At 46.0% G+C, this 15,639-nt stretch overlaps 1 protein-coding gene across 8 annotated transcripts in view; it reads left to right on the top strand.

Annotated features, from left to right (window-relative positions):
• Positions 1-15,639, top strand: part of NUMB (NUMB endocytic adaptor protein) — an 824,148-nt gene that overhangs the window by 670,958 nt on the left and 137,551 nt on the right. For all 8 annotated transcript variants that reach the window (XM_069638646.1, XM_069638648.1, XM_069638651.1 and 5 more), the window contains one exon: positions 5,588-5,893. In XM_069638646.1, coding sequence (XP_069494747.1) covers positions 5,588-5,893 — 306 coding nt within the window. The remainder of the gene's footprint in view (positions 1-5,587; positions 5,894-15,639) is intronic.

The raw sequence follows: 15,639 nt of genomic DNA, 5'->3' as shown, positions 1-15,639 counted from the left end.
TCCAACTTCCTTGACACCCTTGCCCCTGCTATGAGGTTCCGCATGAAGCCTGCTTCCAAGTGCAATAGTTGGTATATTTTGTCCTAGCCTCGCTGAAATGTAAGTATAAAGTTGCTGAACGGAAGTGGTTGGCTTCTAGCAGATCCTCTGACAAACTGGCCTGTCACCTGCTCCAAAGGCAATAGACTCCCCATCCGCCCCAGGAAACGGGCCCATATCCAAGCCTGCATCTCTGGGCCCACAATCAACACAGCTGAACTTTTCAAATCTGTAAGGAACTTGCCATTCCTACTGCAGTCTCCACTTCTCTTCTTTCCCAAGCCCTCTGCACAGCTTTGGCCTCCTATTTCACAACCAAAACTCAGGACATCATGTCCTCCATCCTCCACACCACTCCCTCCTCCACCTGCACCCAGGCCTCTCTTGACCTCATCTCTCCTTACCCCCCTACACTCCTTCTCACCCATCGTGCCGGATGAGGACACCAAGACAATTTGCTCTATGAAAGGCTCCAAACTGGTACTTCCCTGTTGCTCTAGAACTGTCAAGGACAATATTGCCTCTCTCTCCCTCCTCGGCCGAGTTCTGTAAGCACTCATTTGCCACTGGCACCTTCTCATTGCCCTTCAAGCACTCCTTTGTGCACCCCCTCCTAAAAAGCCATTTGTGAACCCTTCCTACCGCCCTATCCCTTCTTGGGAAAACTCTTGGAGAAGTTGGTAATCGCCCAACTAATCCACCACACTGAATCTGTTGGATGTCTCCACGACCACCAGTCTGGCTTCTGAGCAGCCAGAGGCATGGAAACTGCTCTCCTGAACACCCGTGAGGACTTGCTCTCAAACCTCGACTCTAACTCTCCTTCTGTTCTCATCCTCCTCTATCTTTCCTCTGCCTTTGACACGGTCAATCGCTCCACCCTCATAAATCGGCTCTGTGATACCCTTGCTATCGGGGACCTGGCACTGAATTGATTGACCACTTCCCTTTCAAATCAGCCTCTACCTCACATTCAACTTGCAGCATCCCTCAGGGCTCTATCCCAACGTCCTTGCTTTTCAACATTTACCTTGGTCCTCTTGATCTCCACCTTCTCTCCTCATTCCAGTGTTACGCTGATGACACACAGCTCTCCTTTTAAGTTTCCCTCCTTTTCCTCTTCTTCCTCTCTCATTTCCGATTGTTTGACTGCTATTCAGGCATGGTGTGCTTTTAATGATCTCTGCCTTAATGCCAATAAGACTGAGATCCTTCTCATTGGGACCCCTCTGCCCTCCTTCCCTAAACCCTCTCCCTAGTTTGAGTCTAAAAATATGGGTGTCATCTTCGACTCCTCTTTCTCTCCTTCCAACCTCATTTCTCTGACCTTGCCAAGAAGGTTCACTTTCAGCTTCACCTCCTCCGAGGCATTCTCCTTTCCTCACATTCTCCCAGAAAATCAATGCCTCCAGAGCTCCGATTCTTTCCAGGCTGGATTACTCCAACAGCCTCTTGCTTAATCTTCCTCTTTCATCCCTCTGCCCACTTCAACAAATCCAGAATTGGACTGCAAGACTTTTCCTTGGGCTCAAACCCAGGGACTGCATCTCTCCAGCCCTAAAATCTCTCCACTGGCTCCCAGTTGCAAGGGTCAAATCTAAGACCCTCTGCATCATCCACAAGGCTCTCTGGAGACTTTGCTGCATCCAACTCTCTCTCTCCCTAAATACCTCCCTGCTAGAGTCCTTCAGTCTTCGAGCTCCAAATCTCTGCAGGTCAGATGTTTCTGCAAGCAGAGAGTAGATCTCTCTTCGACAGGAGTCACCCTCTGGAACGGCCTCCCAGCCCCTCTCCGACTAGAGCCAGTACATACAAGTCATATCAGAAAAACAATGCAATGATGTCTATGCGTGAAAGATCATTTGTCCATGTTGAGGTAAAATAGGGATAGTGTGACAGGGATTCCTCTGTCGAATTAGAAAAAAACATGTAATATTTTGAATCAACCACAAGATGGCGGCCTATGCAAAGCATGTGACGTTTTGGCACAAGCCTTTTGACGCCGGCTATTTTGGCACACCACTTTGGCTGCAGAGCCCCTTTCGGCATGCATAGAGTGGTGTGAATGCCAATTCGGCACTAGTCATTTGGCGCTAGGGTCATTTAGACGCTGCTGACATGGCAGCCTATGTGTAAATGGCCCTTGTGCCAAATGTAAATGTCCCATTGTTGCACACACATCAGTGCAGGGAACCTTCCTCCAATTAATGACAATACAATTCTCAATAGAACGCCTCAAAATTTCTCTTTCAAAAAAGATGACCCTTAGAGCAACCAGAGACATCCATCTATCCACGAGCATTAATTTCAAATAACACAAGAGAATCAGTATGATCTTCTAGGTGCAGTGAAGCTGCCTGGGAATATGTTTTTAAATGTTGTAATGGCAGTATCAATGCATGATGATTCCTGGGTGTGGCTTAATTAGAAGATAATTCATTTTTTCACCTATTACTTAGGAATATAGTTCCTCCTGTATTACTGAAATCAGAGGTGAGGAATATCATGAACTCTGATTATACGCACGTTTCTATGGTGAGTGATTTTTTTAATTAGGGGCCCAGAGACCAGACTCAAGCATGCAACCTCAACTGTTGCAGGTTTGCCAAAGCACTTCTAACAAGAAAGGACTACATAAACAAAAGAAATTTGAAGCACCTCTTAAGGGTCATTTTATATTTTGGGGTGCATTAAAGGCGACCATGAGTGGCAGATTCAGTAGGTACTCCTGCTTTGTTGATAAAGGACAGGGTATATATCGAAGTCTTGAAAAAGGCTTCGTGAATCGGAGGTGGCTCACCTAGGAGACTGCTCCAAAGAAAAGTTGGAAATAACAAAAATGTCTATGAACAAGACAATACCCTATTGACACAGCAAGCAGAGGAGGGACTGGATTTAAGCGACAGGCAAATTAGGAGTATGGGGAAAGAGCATGCATGTTAATAGAGTAGACAAAAAAACCACTAGAATCGAGACGAAGGGAAAGCACTGATTAGAAATGCAGGCTTTAATTGGGACATTGGTGGCTACTACCAGGAGCACTGTGAAAGTGCAAGATAATCTACAACACCACACACGGGCAGTCGTCTGAGCAACAGCCAAAATATCCTCAGACTGATAATCATTATAGCCACCCAAACGGAGTAGAATATGTGTTTGTGTGATATCAGAGGAACCTTCTATGCTGTATTTGCTATGTGTGATATTAAGTATTCACTAATGTATGCATGTGCACTACTCCTGATCTACTTTAATTGACTGTATCGCTCCCCCCTTACCACTTCACCCTGACCCCAGTTGTGATACTAACACCTCACCTCTCTGTTGGGGCTGATTACCCATTTAAATCGATTTAAAATTCTTACACTTTTACATGTTAAAATCCCTCGTTGCGTAGCACCAACATATGTTGTCTGATCTTGGCAACATATGGCATCTCGTGAATTGTAAAGGAGGCTGAGGGAAGTGATAACACTATTTAGCATCCACATTGATTTGAACAACCTGAAAAGCTAGCACATATCGGTTTTAAAAATCACAAAGTAGAACTATTTTGCCTGCACTGTGGAATTCAAACTCTGTATCATTTTATGTAATCATTCATACTAGCCCTCTCACATGAATACCTGGCCCCAATGAAGTGAGAGGTCTCTGTTATTATCTAACCCCAAACCAACCTTATATGAAGGTAATCCTAAAATGTTACCACTTGGTGGCAGCATAATATAAGAAATAAGATCCTACGTTGCAGTCTGCACCAAAACCTACTTGCGCCTAAAGGTCCCTGCGCCCTGTTGATCGCAGCCAACAGGGCGTGCCGAAAGGGGGACAGCGGCAAAAATGCTGCGCCGGAACGTATGGCGCCCAAATGTGCGCACCTAAATGTCCTGCTCCGATACAAGCCACAAAAAGGTGATTACTTGGTAAATGTCCCCTGAGGCTTATAAATCTGCTTAGATTAACATGCTTTGCATAGATAAGGAGATTGAGTAGATGAGATTGTGGAAGCCAAGGTTATGAGGAAGGACAGCAACAACATAAGGGTGACACAGAAGATGCAAACCACGGTTGGGGTGCGTAAAGGCCCTTGATTCAGGGAGCAACATGATTTGCAAAGCGAAGGCACCTGTGTCAAAGCCACGGGAAGCTAGAGCAGACACAGATGTGAAAGGCTAGGGAGATGAAGATGCTTGTTGGCCCACCACAGTCAATACTGGTGAACATCAGAACACATAATCCCAAATGAGGTGATTCACTGTGAGACCGTAGCCAACATCAACTTTTTCCAAAGCTGGACATCCAGGCAGAGAATCGTGTGTGAATATGCCAGCGATCACTAAGGCGACTGATGAGGGTATTGGAGCTGGGGGAGGGGTGTGGGGGGTCGGTGTGTGTCAGTCTAGCTGTATGTGTGTGTGTCTAAGTATCATCAAAAGAATTTGACCTGGAATTTGGTAAATCTGCTAGTGTTTAAATTTAAGGACCATTGAATGATCAATGTATTCTATGAAGAGTACAACCATATACAAATAATTTGAATCACTTTGAAGTCTAAGAAATGCAGGTGCCAAAGAATCACTGAAATATACAGCATACACAATTGCACAAGTCCAAGAAGCGTTTAAGTGATCGACCATATACTATTCCCAACATCCAAGAGTTAATGTTCATAAAGGCCTTAATGGTCTATGGTCCTAGTTTTAAAGGTATTGCAAAAACCTGCGAAAAGGGAAAGATTGGTCTAGGTTTGAGGATCTCTAAAAGTATGCAAGATAGAGGCCTAGTGAAGTCAACTCTTGATGATGATGCAAGAAAGAAATTATATTAATGCCATCCTACAACCTAAGTGAAGCCAAGTACAAATGAGATTGAAAAATTGATTCTGGTGTCGAGCAGAAACCAGATCCAGAGAGGACATTTAGCCTTCAGAAGACTGGTTATAAAAGGGCTGTTATTGGGATGAAAGTCTCGGACATAAAATAATATTGGACACACAAAGACGTGATGGGTGTGAGACGGGGATCTAATAAAGCGTCTTGGATCCTAGAGAGACTCTAAAGAAACAAGCAGCAGCTCAACACTCTGGTTTGACTAAATCCTACTTAAATGTGACTGTGTTCTGTCCTCCTTTTATGTTTGAAGAGAACTAGTATATCACAATATTAAACACTTTTACTCTCATTCCTGTTACAAGATGAGAACAAAGTAAAATTTGAGTTAATCCACCTTAATTTCTAAAGTAATGCTCATGTTGTCCATAGGTATGCTTTTATTGGACTTGCTTAATTTGTATAACGTTATTGAACAATTGCAGGCATGGGCAGTATTTACTGGTTATGGACTAAGTATTTGCCAGTCCATTCCTTGATTACCTTAGCAATTTCCTTGAAAAGCACTATTCTACATGGCTATTGGCCTCTGTATTTCTGGACATTTTGACAGTATTGCCTTTAAATATTCAAAGTAATATCCCTAAATGTGTGTTTTCACCTTAATTTGTGTCCATATTGCCCTTCATTAATTTAGGATGCGTCCTTTTCTTCCACAGCTGAAGCAGACGTGGTGCCCACAATTGCTGAACCTACAGTGACTGAGACTACAGCTCCATCTCCTACGTTGCCAACCTCACCCACAGTTGATGATGCCTTTGTTATAGACAGCAAAGATCTGAACAATCCCCATGCCATTCCCAGAAGGCATGCCCCTGTGGAACAACTGGCAAGACAGGGGTCCTTCCGGGGATTCCCGGCACTTAGCCAGAAAATGTCACCTTTTAAGCGCCAGCTTTCCCTACGTATGAATGAACTGCCTTCAACCATGCAGAGGAAAACGGATTACCAAATGACAAATCCAGGTAACATTATACATAGCACAAAGACATTTCTTTTAGAAAACAAGTACATATTTTTCTGGAGCTTGTGGATCTGATTAGATCACATGCTCTGCATAGTCTGACATCAAGTGGAAGTTGCAGAGTATTACAAGATTTGTTTTAAAACTCAAAAACGGATGTCGACAGGGCCTGATTAGTGTATCCCTAGTGTGACTTGTTCTATACCCATGGTCCTTCGCGCGTCAAGGTCCCTCAGATTGCTTTTTTCCGCCATCGAAGTCTGTCGCAAATGCAGAGTTCTCTTCTAGGCTGATGCCTGTGATTTACTAAAGTTATATTAGTAGAATTGTATTCCTTTCCTTTACTGTTCGCCTAACCGCACGACAGGTACAGCCTTATGGGCCCCTTCGGGCTTTGGCCATTACAGGAGGGAGGGAGGGGGAAGGTTCTCTATACTGACTCCATTTAGATTGTTTATCCCATTATCCCCTTTCTTCGCCCAACTGCCCTGTTTAAAGATAATGGACCAAACCCCATTTAAATGTTGTCCCTCCTGTCACTGTAAATTTCCGTGGAAAGACACGCACTGAGTGTGAAACCACGGTCTCCCGAGGCATCACGCTGGAAAGCACTGTAAATCTTGTCATCTTTTCCAGACGAAAACCCTAAAAGATCGCCGGACGAAACCTGGGCCGCTCACACTATGCAGGCCGAGGCTTCCATATACGTGACGGAAGACTCCAGCGAGGGCACTTACAGAGTCATGATTGACGCCAAGGGCAATCGGGATCCGTCCGGACCCCTAGTACAGGCCCCTGACTCGGAGAAGCAGGCGCTGTCACCTATCGACAGATGCCAAAAACCAAAAGCAAAGGTTGTTTCGGAAACTGCACATAAGAAGGCCCTCCTTTCGCGCACCTAAGAATAGGCGTTGAAAGGCATTTCAGCGTCTCCTAAAAAAGTGCTGAAAATACAAGCGCTAATTTAAAAAACACATTAGCGCCTCTCTACTAAAGGCAAGGTTGCTGAAAAAACACACTATTTCGATGCCCTTAACCTCCAAGGTCACCCAGACAGTGTCTTCCACTCCTTTGCACACCCTCTCTGGAGCTATGTGCCATAAGGATAGCATTCCCACCATATCCACCCATACTAAGGATGTCACCCCTTCTCAGGGCCCGATCGTCTCTGGCTTCCCACCAGAATGTCATTTTACTCCAGAACAATTTATCAAGATCTTAGGGAGGATGTCCTGTTTCGTGGACTTCATGGACAGACACCCAGATCAATTTTACAATACTCAGAGATGCCTCACAGCCAGGACCATCAGCAGAGCCACCCCCTGCCTTGCCTTGAGCCACAGCCCAGCACCTCTGCTCTAGGCATTCCAGCCTCGGTTTTAGGCAAAGTTTGTATGCAGTACCCTCTGGGAACACTACACGCAACTATGACTACAGGTGTAAGCAAACCAAACTTTGGTATAAGTCTGTACTACACAGTTTTGGTAGCGTGTTGAGCAGCCATGCTTGCCTCAAGAGGGGAAATGTGAGCTGTAGTGGAGTTACACAAAGATTCACAGTTACGGGTGTTCAAATAAACTCTTACACTCAAGGTTTCTTGGATAAATACTTATTCATTTATTTATCAGTCAGTTATAAAACATTAATTAGAAGGAGGCAATCATATAGTAACACACACATATACTTAAATACTGTACACTCTAAGTTTCTGAATCAGACAATACCCTTTTGGGATGTCCTACAGACGCAGCCTACACCCACAGGTGACTTTTAATAACAAGGGTGCTGGGGACATTAATATCTTACTGTTGGCATTCAGAATACTTTTCAAGGGGAGTAAAAGGCAAAGGTTATCCGAACATGAAAGACTACAATTATTCTTAGACAGTGCAAATACTTTGAGTTCACCAGAAGAGTCAATTCAATTCAATAGGATAGGCTAAAGTCAATGGGCTAAAGTCTTGGATAGGATAAAGCGGTTCTGGTAAGAAAACGAAAAGGTCTCTGCACAAGTTCTTAGAAGTAGTTTGTAAAAAGAAGAATCATATGTTGGGTCACAAGCTGATTAGACCTGCGAGTTGCAAAAGTTTCAAGCACTTTCACTGTGAGAGGTGAGTTCTCTGTCTTGTTTTACAGTACCTTACCATGAAGAAAAAGGTGCGATGATGACTTCTGTTCCTAACAGTTGCTGCATATCTCACTGTTCCTGGGCCTCAGTTGTGGGGACAAGAGGGAGGACATCGGGGGACTCCTGCACTGCTCTGGGACAGTCAAAAGCTTGCAACTGGCATACTTCAATGTCAGTGCCTGTTTCACGTTTCAGCTACCACACTGGTAACAACGCTGGTCCTGGCTGTCAAGGTGGACTGTCCTTGCTTCTGAGGTCCCGCCAAGAGACTCGCCTTTTATTCAGTTCTCTCCCATTCATTCCAGCCTAGCTGCCACTCACCCAGGAGGGTGGCTGTCCTTGCCGGACAGTCAGCCAGCCAATCACTCAGAGTGCATTTGGTTCTCCTAGGAGACTAAGCACAGAGGGTTTTGGGCACCTCCCTCAGGCCCTGCCTACCCCAGACTCTCTGGAGCCAGAGGCGGGTTTCACTCCTGAAGCCCGCCAAAGGCAAATGAACAAAGAGACCAAACCTGGTTTGGCGCGCAGAGAAAAACTCTAGAAGGAACTTTCCACAAAGACATGGTGAAAAAAGAAGACCGGGGATCATTTTAGCAACGATGGCTGGGCGCCATCTTGAAAAACATGGCTTCCTCGATTTAACGTTACCGGAGCGCCGAATAGTTCGCGGTCGGGAAAAATCATGGTAGTAACATTTGACTGTTACATGAGTAACTAGACATAGGGGATACCAAGTAACCCCTCCAGCACTCTATTGTAAGGTAAGGTAGGGTGTGGTGGGTCTAGAAATTTACAGGTCTAAGCAAAGTCAATTTCACTCCACTGTTCTGGGAAACGGTAGTTGATCCGAGAGAAGGTATTTAAACCTTGGGAAATCTGAAAGATTTCCCTGTGTCACTGCACTGAATGTGCTTTGTGACATATTTGTAAAAGATGGAGTTGGTTAGACTCAATAACCAAAAAGAAACAGTGTATAAACTTGCATCAAAACACATGTGAGAGTGGGAAAAAGGCTCACACTCTCTCCAGGTAAATAAAATAAAGTCCTCAAAATCCAGCAAGGTTGCTGTGGGGTCTCTAAGGTAGAGGGAATTAGCACATTTTTGAGAATTCTCCCTAACACTCGGCATCCCAAAAATTCGCTCAATACCAAGACCTATCACAAGACTCCTATTATGATGACCAAGCAGGGTCCCAGGGGGATCTCTATAGCCAACAAGGCCGGTCTACCCAAGGATAGAAAAGCTGTTGTGCACGCACTGACCCCCTGTACATTCATCAGGGGCCAGCTCAAACCAGATTCTCCTGCAGTTAAAACCACCAGAAAGAGGGCAGGCACTCCACTGGTGTCGGCAGCAGCCCCACCAGACAAGGAGAGTAAAAGGATTTACACGTTTGGGAGAAAGGTAGCTTCCTCTGCAGTGTACCAAACAAGAATTACTAACAACACAACCTTGTTAGCTAGTTACGGCTGCCACAAATGGGACAAGCTGGAACAACTACAGGCCGTCCAAGAACCACTAAAAGCCCAACTGCTTGAGACTCAGAAGGCAAACAAATCTCAACCTGCATCCCGAAGAACAACCTTGATGCAGCGGACAATGCAGGATGCATTGTAGCCGAAGGGATGCTCATTAAGCAACATGCCTGGCTTAGGTAGTCAGGTTTTAAGTTGGAGACCCAAGCAACCCTACTGAACATGCCAATAGAACCAAAAGTCCTATTCATTAAGGCCATAGAGGACACCCTAAAGAGTGCCAAGGACGAGTATGACCAGCCCCTTGGGCAACTGACTAACGCACCTTATTCCCAACCAGGTTCCCCAAACTCGAAGCAATTTCGGGACCAGAGTGGTCAATGTTCCTCAGGCTACTCTCAAGGAGGACAGGCCTCGTTTTGGAACCGGTCTCAAGGCCAAAGTACCTAGTCTAGCTTTCAAAGGGGGAATAAAAGAGGCAGAGGTATAGGCAGAACCTCACCTGGGAGGGACTCAGCCTCTCCCAAACAATGACATGCTGCTTCAGGTCCCCTCCCATGCCACTCCAGTAGGAGGCCGAATCACTCAATTCACCCAAGCATGGAAGGGGATGATAACATCGGACAAGTGGGTGTTGACCGCCGTGGCAGGCGGGTACTGCATCGAGTTGCTGCAGAAACCACCTTACCGCCTGCTAAGACAAAATAAACTAACAGCAGAAGAAACAGCCATACTGCTGGAGGAAATAAAGGCATTGCTCAAAAAGAACGCAATAGGTATCGTTCACGCGAACCAGGTAAACAAGGGTATCTATTCAACATACTTCCTTGTGCCAAAGAAAGACCTTAGCATGCGCCCAGTACTACATCTGCGCCCAGTGAACAAATATGTCAAACCGCAGAAGTTTTGCATGACCTCGCTTCAGGGGGTGATTCCACTCCTGAAACGGGGAGACTACCTGGCGACATTGGACATGAAAGATGCATACTTTCATATTTCAATGCACCTAGCGCACAGAAAATAACTGCACTTCAAGATGGCGGGAGTACACTACCAGTTCAAGGTACTCCTATTCGGCATTTCCTCGGCACCAAGAGTGTTCACCAAGGTAATTGCAGTAGTGGCTGCACACCTGCGTAGAAAAGTCCATCCCGGTATACCTGTCACGACCTTATCCCCAGACTGTGGGACTCGGGCACCATGGCCCCAGCCACAGTACTTTAACAAGGCAAGAAAGGCCCACTTCAGCCTATTGCGGGTGGCTTGGACGCAATCCTGGTGCCATTGGCATCCGACTCACTTGGCAAGCATGAGTTCCAATGGGTGAACACGGCTGCCCCCACCAGGATCGAGGAACTGCAACAAGCAGCCTAGCATCAAGGCGGGGTCCGCCCCAAAGGCACCTGGGATACCTGCCGGGTATTTAAACCACGCCCGACCTGAGGCAAGTGCTTTGCGTTATTCTGCTTTTGCAGCGTGACGTTCCCCGGGTCCTGCTCTGCATCCTGGCCTGCACGGGCGAGAGACTTCAAGACACGCCATCCTTAACTGTTCAGCTCCAGCTCCTCCATCCAATCGGGGCCTTCGGGGACTTCTCCATCGTCGTCCTGCTACATTCCTAGGAAAATAGAGGCAAGAATCAGAAGCTACTTTCCCTGCTCTCCTGGAAGGCCTCCGCCACTCCGAACATCATCCTCAGCGTTTGGTGCCATCTATCGCTGCTTCCAGGAATCCTCCTCAACCTGTAAAGAACAACACATGTCAGACCACTTGCAAGGACGCTTTTAGCGCCGCATCTAGCGCATCCTTACCGTCTCGGACTCTGCCGTCAACCTCGGCTTTCTCCATCAGCCTCTGCAAGACAAGAGAAGAAGGTTTAGAGCATTCATCAATACAGACATTATTCTAAAATCTCTAAAAGATTTACCTGAAAAGTGGAGTCGCAGCCGGCCTGCACTCCGGGCTGTCGCAGTGAAGTAACTCGGCAGACCAAGCCAACAACGACGCACCCCTGCCCAGCGCGGCAGGACGGAGAGCGCAGCATTCCGAAAATCAAGGTGAGAGAAGTCCCAAGGGGAAAGAACGCAAGGGGAACACCGGGAGGTGGGTCACTCGAGGGAAGGAGACGTCGCTAAAATCCATCTCCTGTTTCCTAGAACTGATTCCTGATAGAACGACCCCCGGGCAAGGTGCAGTGTACCCCCGGGCAAGGAGCAGTGTACCGCTGGGGAAGGTGCAGTGTACCCTGAAGCGTCCAGACCAGTCGAGAGGCGCCCCTGTGGATGCAAGGTGAGTGTTACAATACCCTTATCTGGACGACTGGCTGATCACCAGGGAATCTCCTCAAATTTGCAAGTTAAACACGCGAACAACCATAGACCTTTTTTTCAATCTGGGTTTCTCCATCAACGAGAAAAAGCCAAGTCTAGTCCCCAGCGAAACAAAACAATTTCTGGGGGCTATCCTATACTCAAGAGGAGCTGGCATTCCCTTCAAGCATGAGAGTATGAAATATGCTGCTGCAGGTACCTCAATACAAGGTTGATCGCAAGATAACGGTACACAAAGTAATGCACTTGCTAGAAATGATGGCCTCTTGCATTTATTTAGTATCTCACGCGCACCTGCGTCCAATTCAGGAATGGTTAGCGAAACAGTGGTCACAGGCAAGCAGACAGTGGGACAATCTAGTGCTAGTTTAGCTAACCCTTGTTCAGGCCCTTCGCTGGTGGCCCATAGACAACCTGTTAAAAGGAAAAATGTTTTGCGCTCCACCAGCCCAAGCATTCCTAACTACAGACGCCTCACTTGCAGGTTGGGGGGCGCACTAGCTCCACCACACAGCCCACAGACAGTGGACATTCGCTATTACCCAAGGACATATTAACTTCCTGGAGCTCTTGACAGTCCTCAAAGCTCTTCAGGCCTTTCTGCAACATCTCCAGGGTCAGACAGTGCAGGTCCTCACAGACAGCACTAAGGCTGTGTTCTATGTTCTATCTAAACAAGCAGAGAGGCACACACTAAGTATGTCCAAACTATCCCAGAAAATATGGAGGTGGGCACTCAAGCGGGAACATGTTTCTAACATCCCAAGATGTTCTAAGGGAACTCAATTCTCTGGCAGACACGTTAAGCAGACACCCTCCACCAGAAGAACACGAGTGGCAACTCGACAGATATCCTAAACAAAATATTCTCTCTATGGGGTCACCCCCCACTAGACTTGTTTGCCACAAAGGTAAACGCTCAAAGCCCAGACTTTGTGTCCAGGTTTCCCCACTCAGGGTCCAAGGGGAATGCCCTCTGGATGAACTGGTCAGGGAAATGTGCTTACGCTAGTCCTCCCCACCCCCCACTTCCGACACCACTCCTGGACAGAATAGTGCACAAGATGCACCAGGAACAAGTAACCCAGATCCTGGTTGCTCTGATGTGGGCGAGACAGCCTTGGTTTCTGCATCTGCTCGAGCTGACGATGTGCGACCCTATCAAGCTCCCGTGCCCGTACCACTTGTTGACACAACTCAAGGGGGCATCCCTCCACCCATGCCCACAATCAATAAACTTGGCAGGTTAGCTCCTGAAGTCATAGAGTTTGGCCACTTAAACCTTCCACAAAGGTGTGTGGATATCCTAAAGGAGGCACGAAAACCTAACACCAGACACTGCTATTTTAATATGTGGAAAACGTTTGTGATATGGTGCACATCTCAATCATTAAATCCATTAGAATGTTCTCTAGCTAACATTCTACACTGCATGCTTAACTTACTAGACTCCGGCCTAGTATTCAATTCCTTAAAGGTACATCTGGCTGCCCTATCGGCTTACACCACTTCACAGAACAAGGTGTCCTGGTGGAAAGTCCCTGTCATTAAGGGATTCATGGAAGCAGTATAGAGGCTATACCTCCCAATTTCCAAACCTCCCCCGGGTTGGGATGTCAATGTTTTGCTCTCCAAGCTCATGGGGCCTCACTTCGTGCCTATGCACAAGGCCAGCCTAAAGCATATTACCTATAGAACTGCATTCCTGGTAGCTATCACCTCCATAAGACGAGTCAGTGAGCTACAGGCTTAATCTATACAAGACTCCTTTTTCATCATACACAAGGACAAGGTTGTCCTCCGAACACATCCTAGGTTCTCACCCAAGTTAATATCTATGTTCCATGTAAACCAATCCATAGAACTTCCCACCTTCTTTCAAAATCTATGAAACTCAGCAGAAATAAGCCTCCATAGACTTGATGTACGTAGGGTGGTCTTGTGCTATGTGAACAAAACCCCTAAGGAAAACAGACCAACTCTTTGTTTCCATAGCGCCTGGTAGAGAATGTGATCACATATCAAAGGGTGCCATCTCCAGATGGATAATCAAATGCATACAATTCTGCTATTCCCAATACAAAAAGGTTCTACTTTTACCCCAAGGGCACACTGTACCAGAGGTACAGGGGCTACCTTAGCTTTCATTGCAAACGTCCCTCTAGACGCCATCTGCAAAGCTGCTACATGAAGTTCCATCCATACGTTCACACAGCATTACTGCATTGACACATTCGAAAGCTGATTCACAGGTGGGGCAAGCGGTTCTAAAACATCTCTTTGCTGCTGTACTTTCTAACATCCCACCTCCTTCTCCAGATACTGCTTGCTAATCTATTCAAAGCATGTGATCTAAGCAGATTCTTAAGCTCCAGAAGGGATACATTACTCACCGTAATCGTATTTCTGGTGCTTTTATCTGCTTAGATTCACATGCGCCCACCCTTCCTCGCCTACTGGAGTAGAAGCGAATGGCTGTTTTCTGGGTTATCACTGTTTCTGCTTTACAACATCTGTACTCGCGCTATACTTCATGCAACCTCATGTCAGAAACAAACAATCTGAGGGACCTCGACGCGTGAACGACCATGGGTACAGTACATGTCACACTAGGGATAGTATTACTAATCATGCCCTGTCGACGTCAGTTTTCGAGTTGCGAAAACAAATCTTGTAATTCTCTACGACTTCCACTAGATGGCGGACTATGCAGAGCATGTGAATCTAAACAGATGCAAGCACCATAAACACGATTACGGTGAGTAATGTATCCCATTCATTTTATTGTGTAAACTTTGTAGATCTGTAGTCCCAAAGAGAGAAAGATAATTTTATGCAGAACGCATTTTTTTTTTAAATCTCATCAATACCAAATTACAAGAATAATGCAAAAAGTATTGAACCCTTAGTTATAAGACCAACCAAAGTAGCAAAAGTCCACTAAAACAATACATAATATCTGGATGTGTAAATCAGAAATTTTACTTGAAAAGGGTCACCCATTCTACACCAAACTGTAGTGGCAACCTCTTGGGGGCACCTGCCCGTTTTTCAGAGTCACACATCATATGAATAAAATTACTGGGTTCTGATTTTAGTTATTGTGGTGTGTGGAATTTACTTGTAGGAAGGTTTTGGTGCTTGGCAGAATGTGCTGCTCTCCTGCATATTTGGGGGTCACCTTATAGGTAAGGCAATTGGAAACTGGTCAAACATCTGCAGCACCTTTATGGTTACAAAGAAGGTGCATCTGCTTTAAGCTTGTTGTAGAGGGTAAATGTGTGTGGCGCTTAAATATTATGCACATATAGATTGGCACAATTATTTTATAACAAGCTTGTTAACACTGTTATATGCTGCACTAATGTGTTCCAGCTTCCAGCTGTGCCTCAGTGTTTTGATATCAGGTGCCCCCATCTGTTTATGCCTCCACATATTATTTACGTTTATGCCTCCACATATTTCCATTGTGTTTCTTCTCTGTAGTTTCTTCGTTGCCCCTACTGTATTTTGCGTTGGTTTTACTGCTGTTGTTCACCTTACAATCCAATCCCCACACTACATTTTGCTTCAAGGTGGTCCCTCACTATTTTTCCTACTGCTACATGTGCCCCCACTCACCATCATTTACTTCCAGACATTCCCCGCAGAATTTCGATTCTAGGAAGTGTATGCTTTCCATCCTTTGTGTTCCCCCACTGTGTTTTGTTCCAAGGTGCCTGCTGCTGTGTTTTGATCCGGCGCCCATGCTGTGTGTTGGTCTCTGGAGGTGTGGCGGGGGAGGAGGGGGATAAAATCATATGTCCAAGAGG

This window comes from Ambystoma mexicanum, chromosome 14, assembly GCF_040938575.1.
Source record: "Ambystoma mexicanum isolate Mex_15411 chromosome 14, UKY_AmexF1_1, whole genome shotgun sequence".
In the NCBI taxonomy this organism is placed as follows: Eukaryota; Metazoa; Chordata; class Amphibia; order Caudata; family Ambystomatidae; genus Ambystoma; species Ambystoma mexicanum.
Note: the sequence above shows the minus strand (reverse complement) of the source record. Positions and strands in the feature narration are given on the sequence as shown.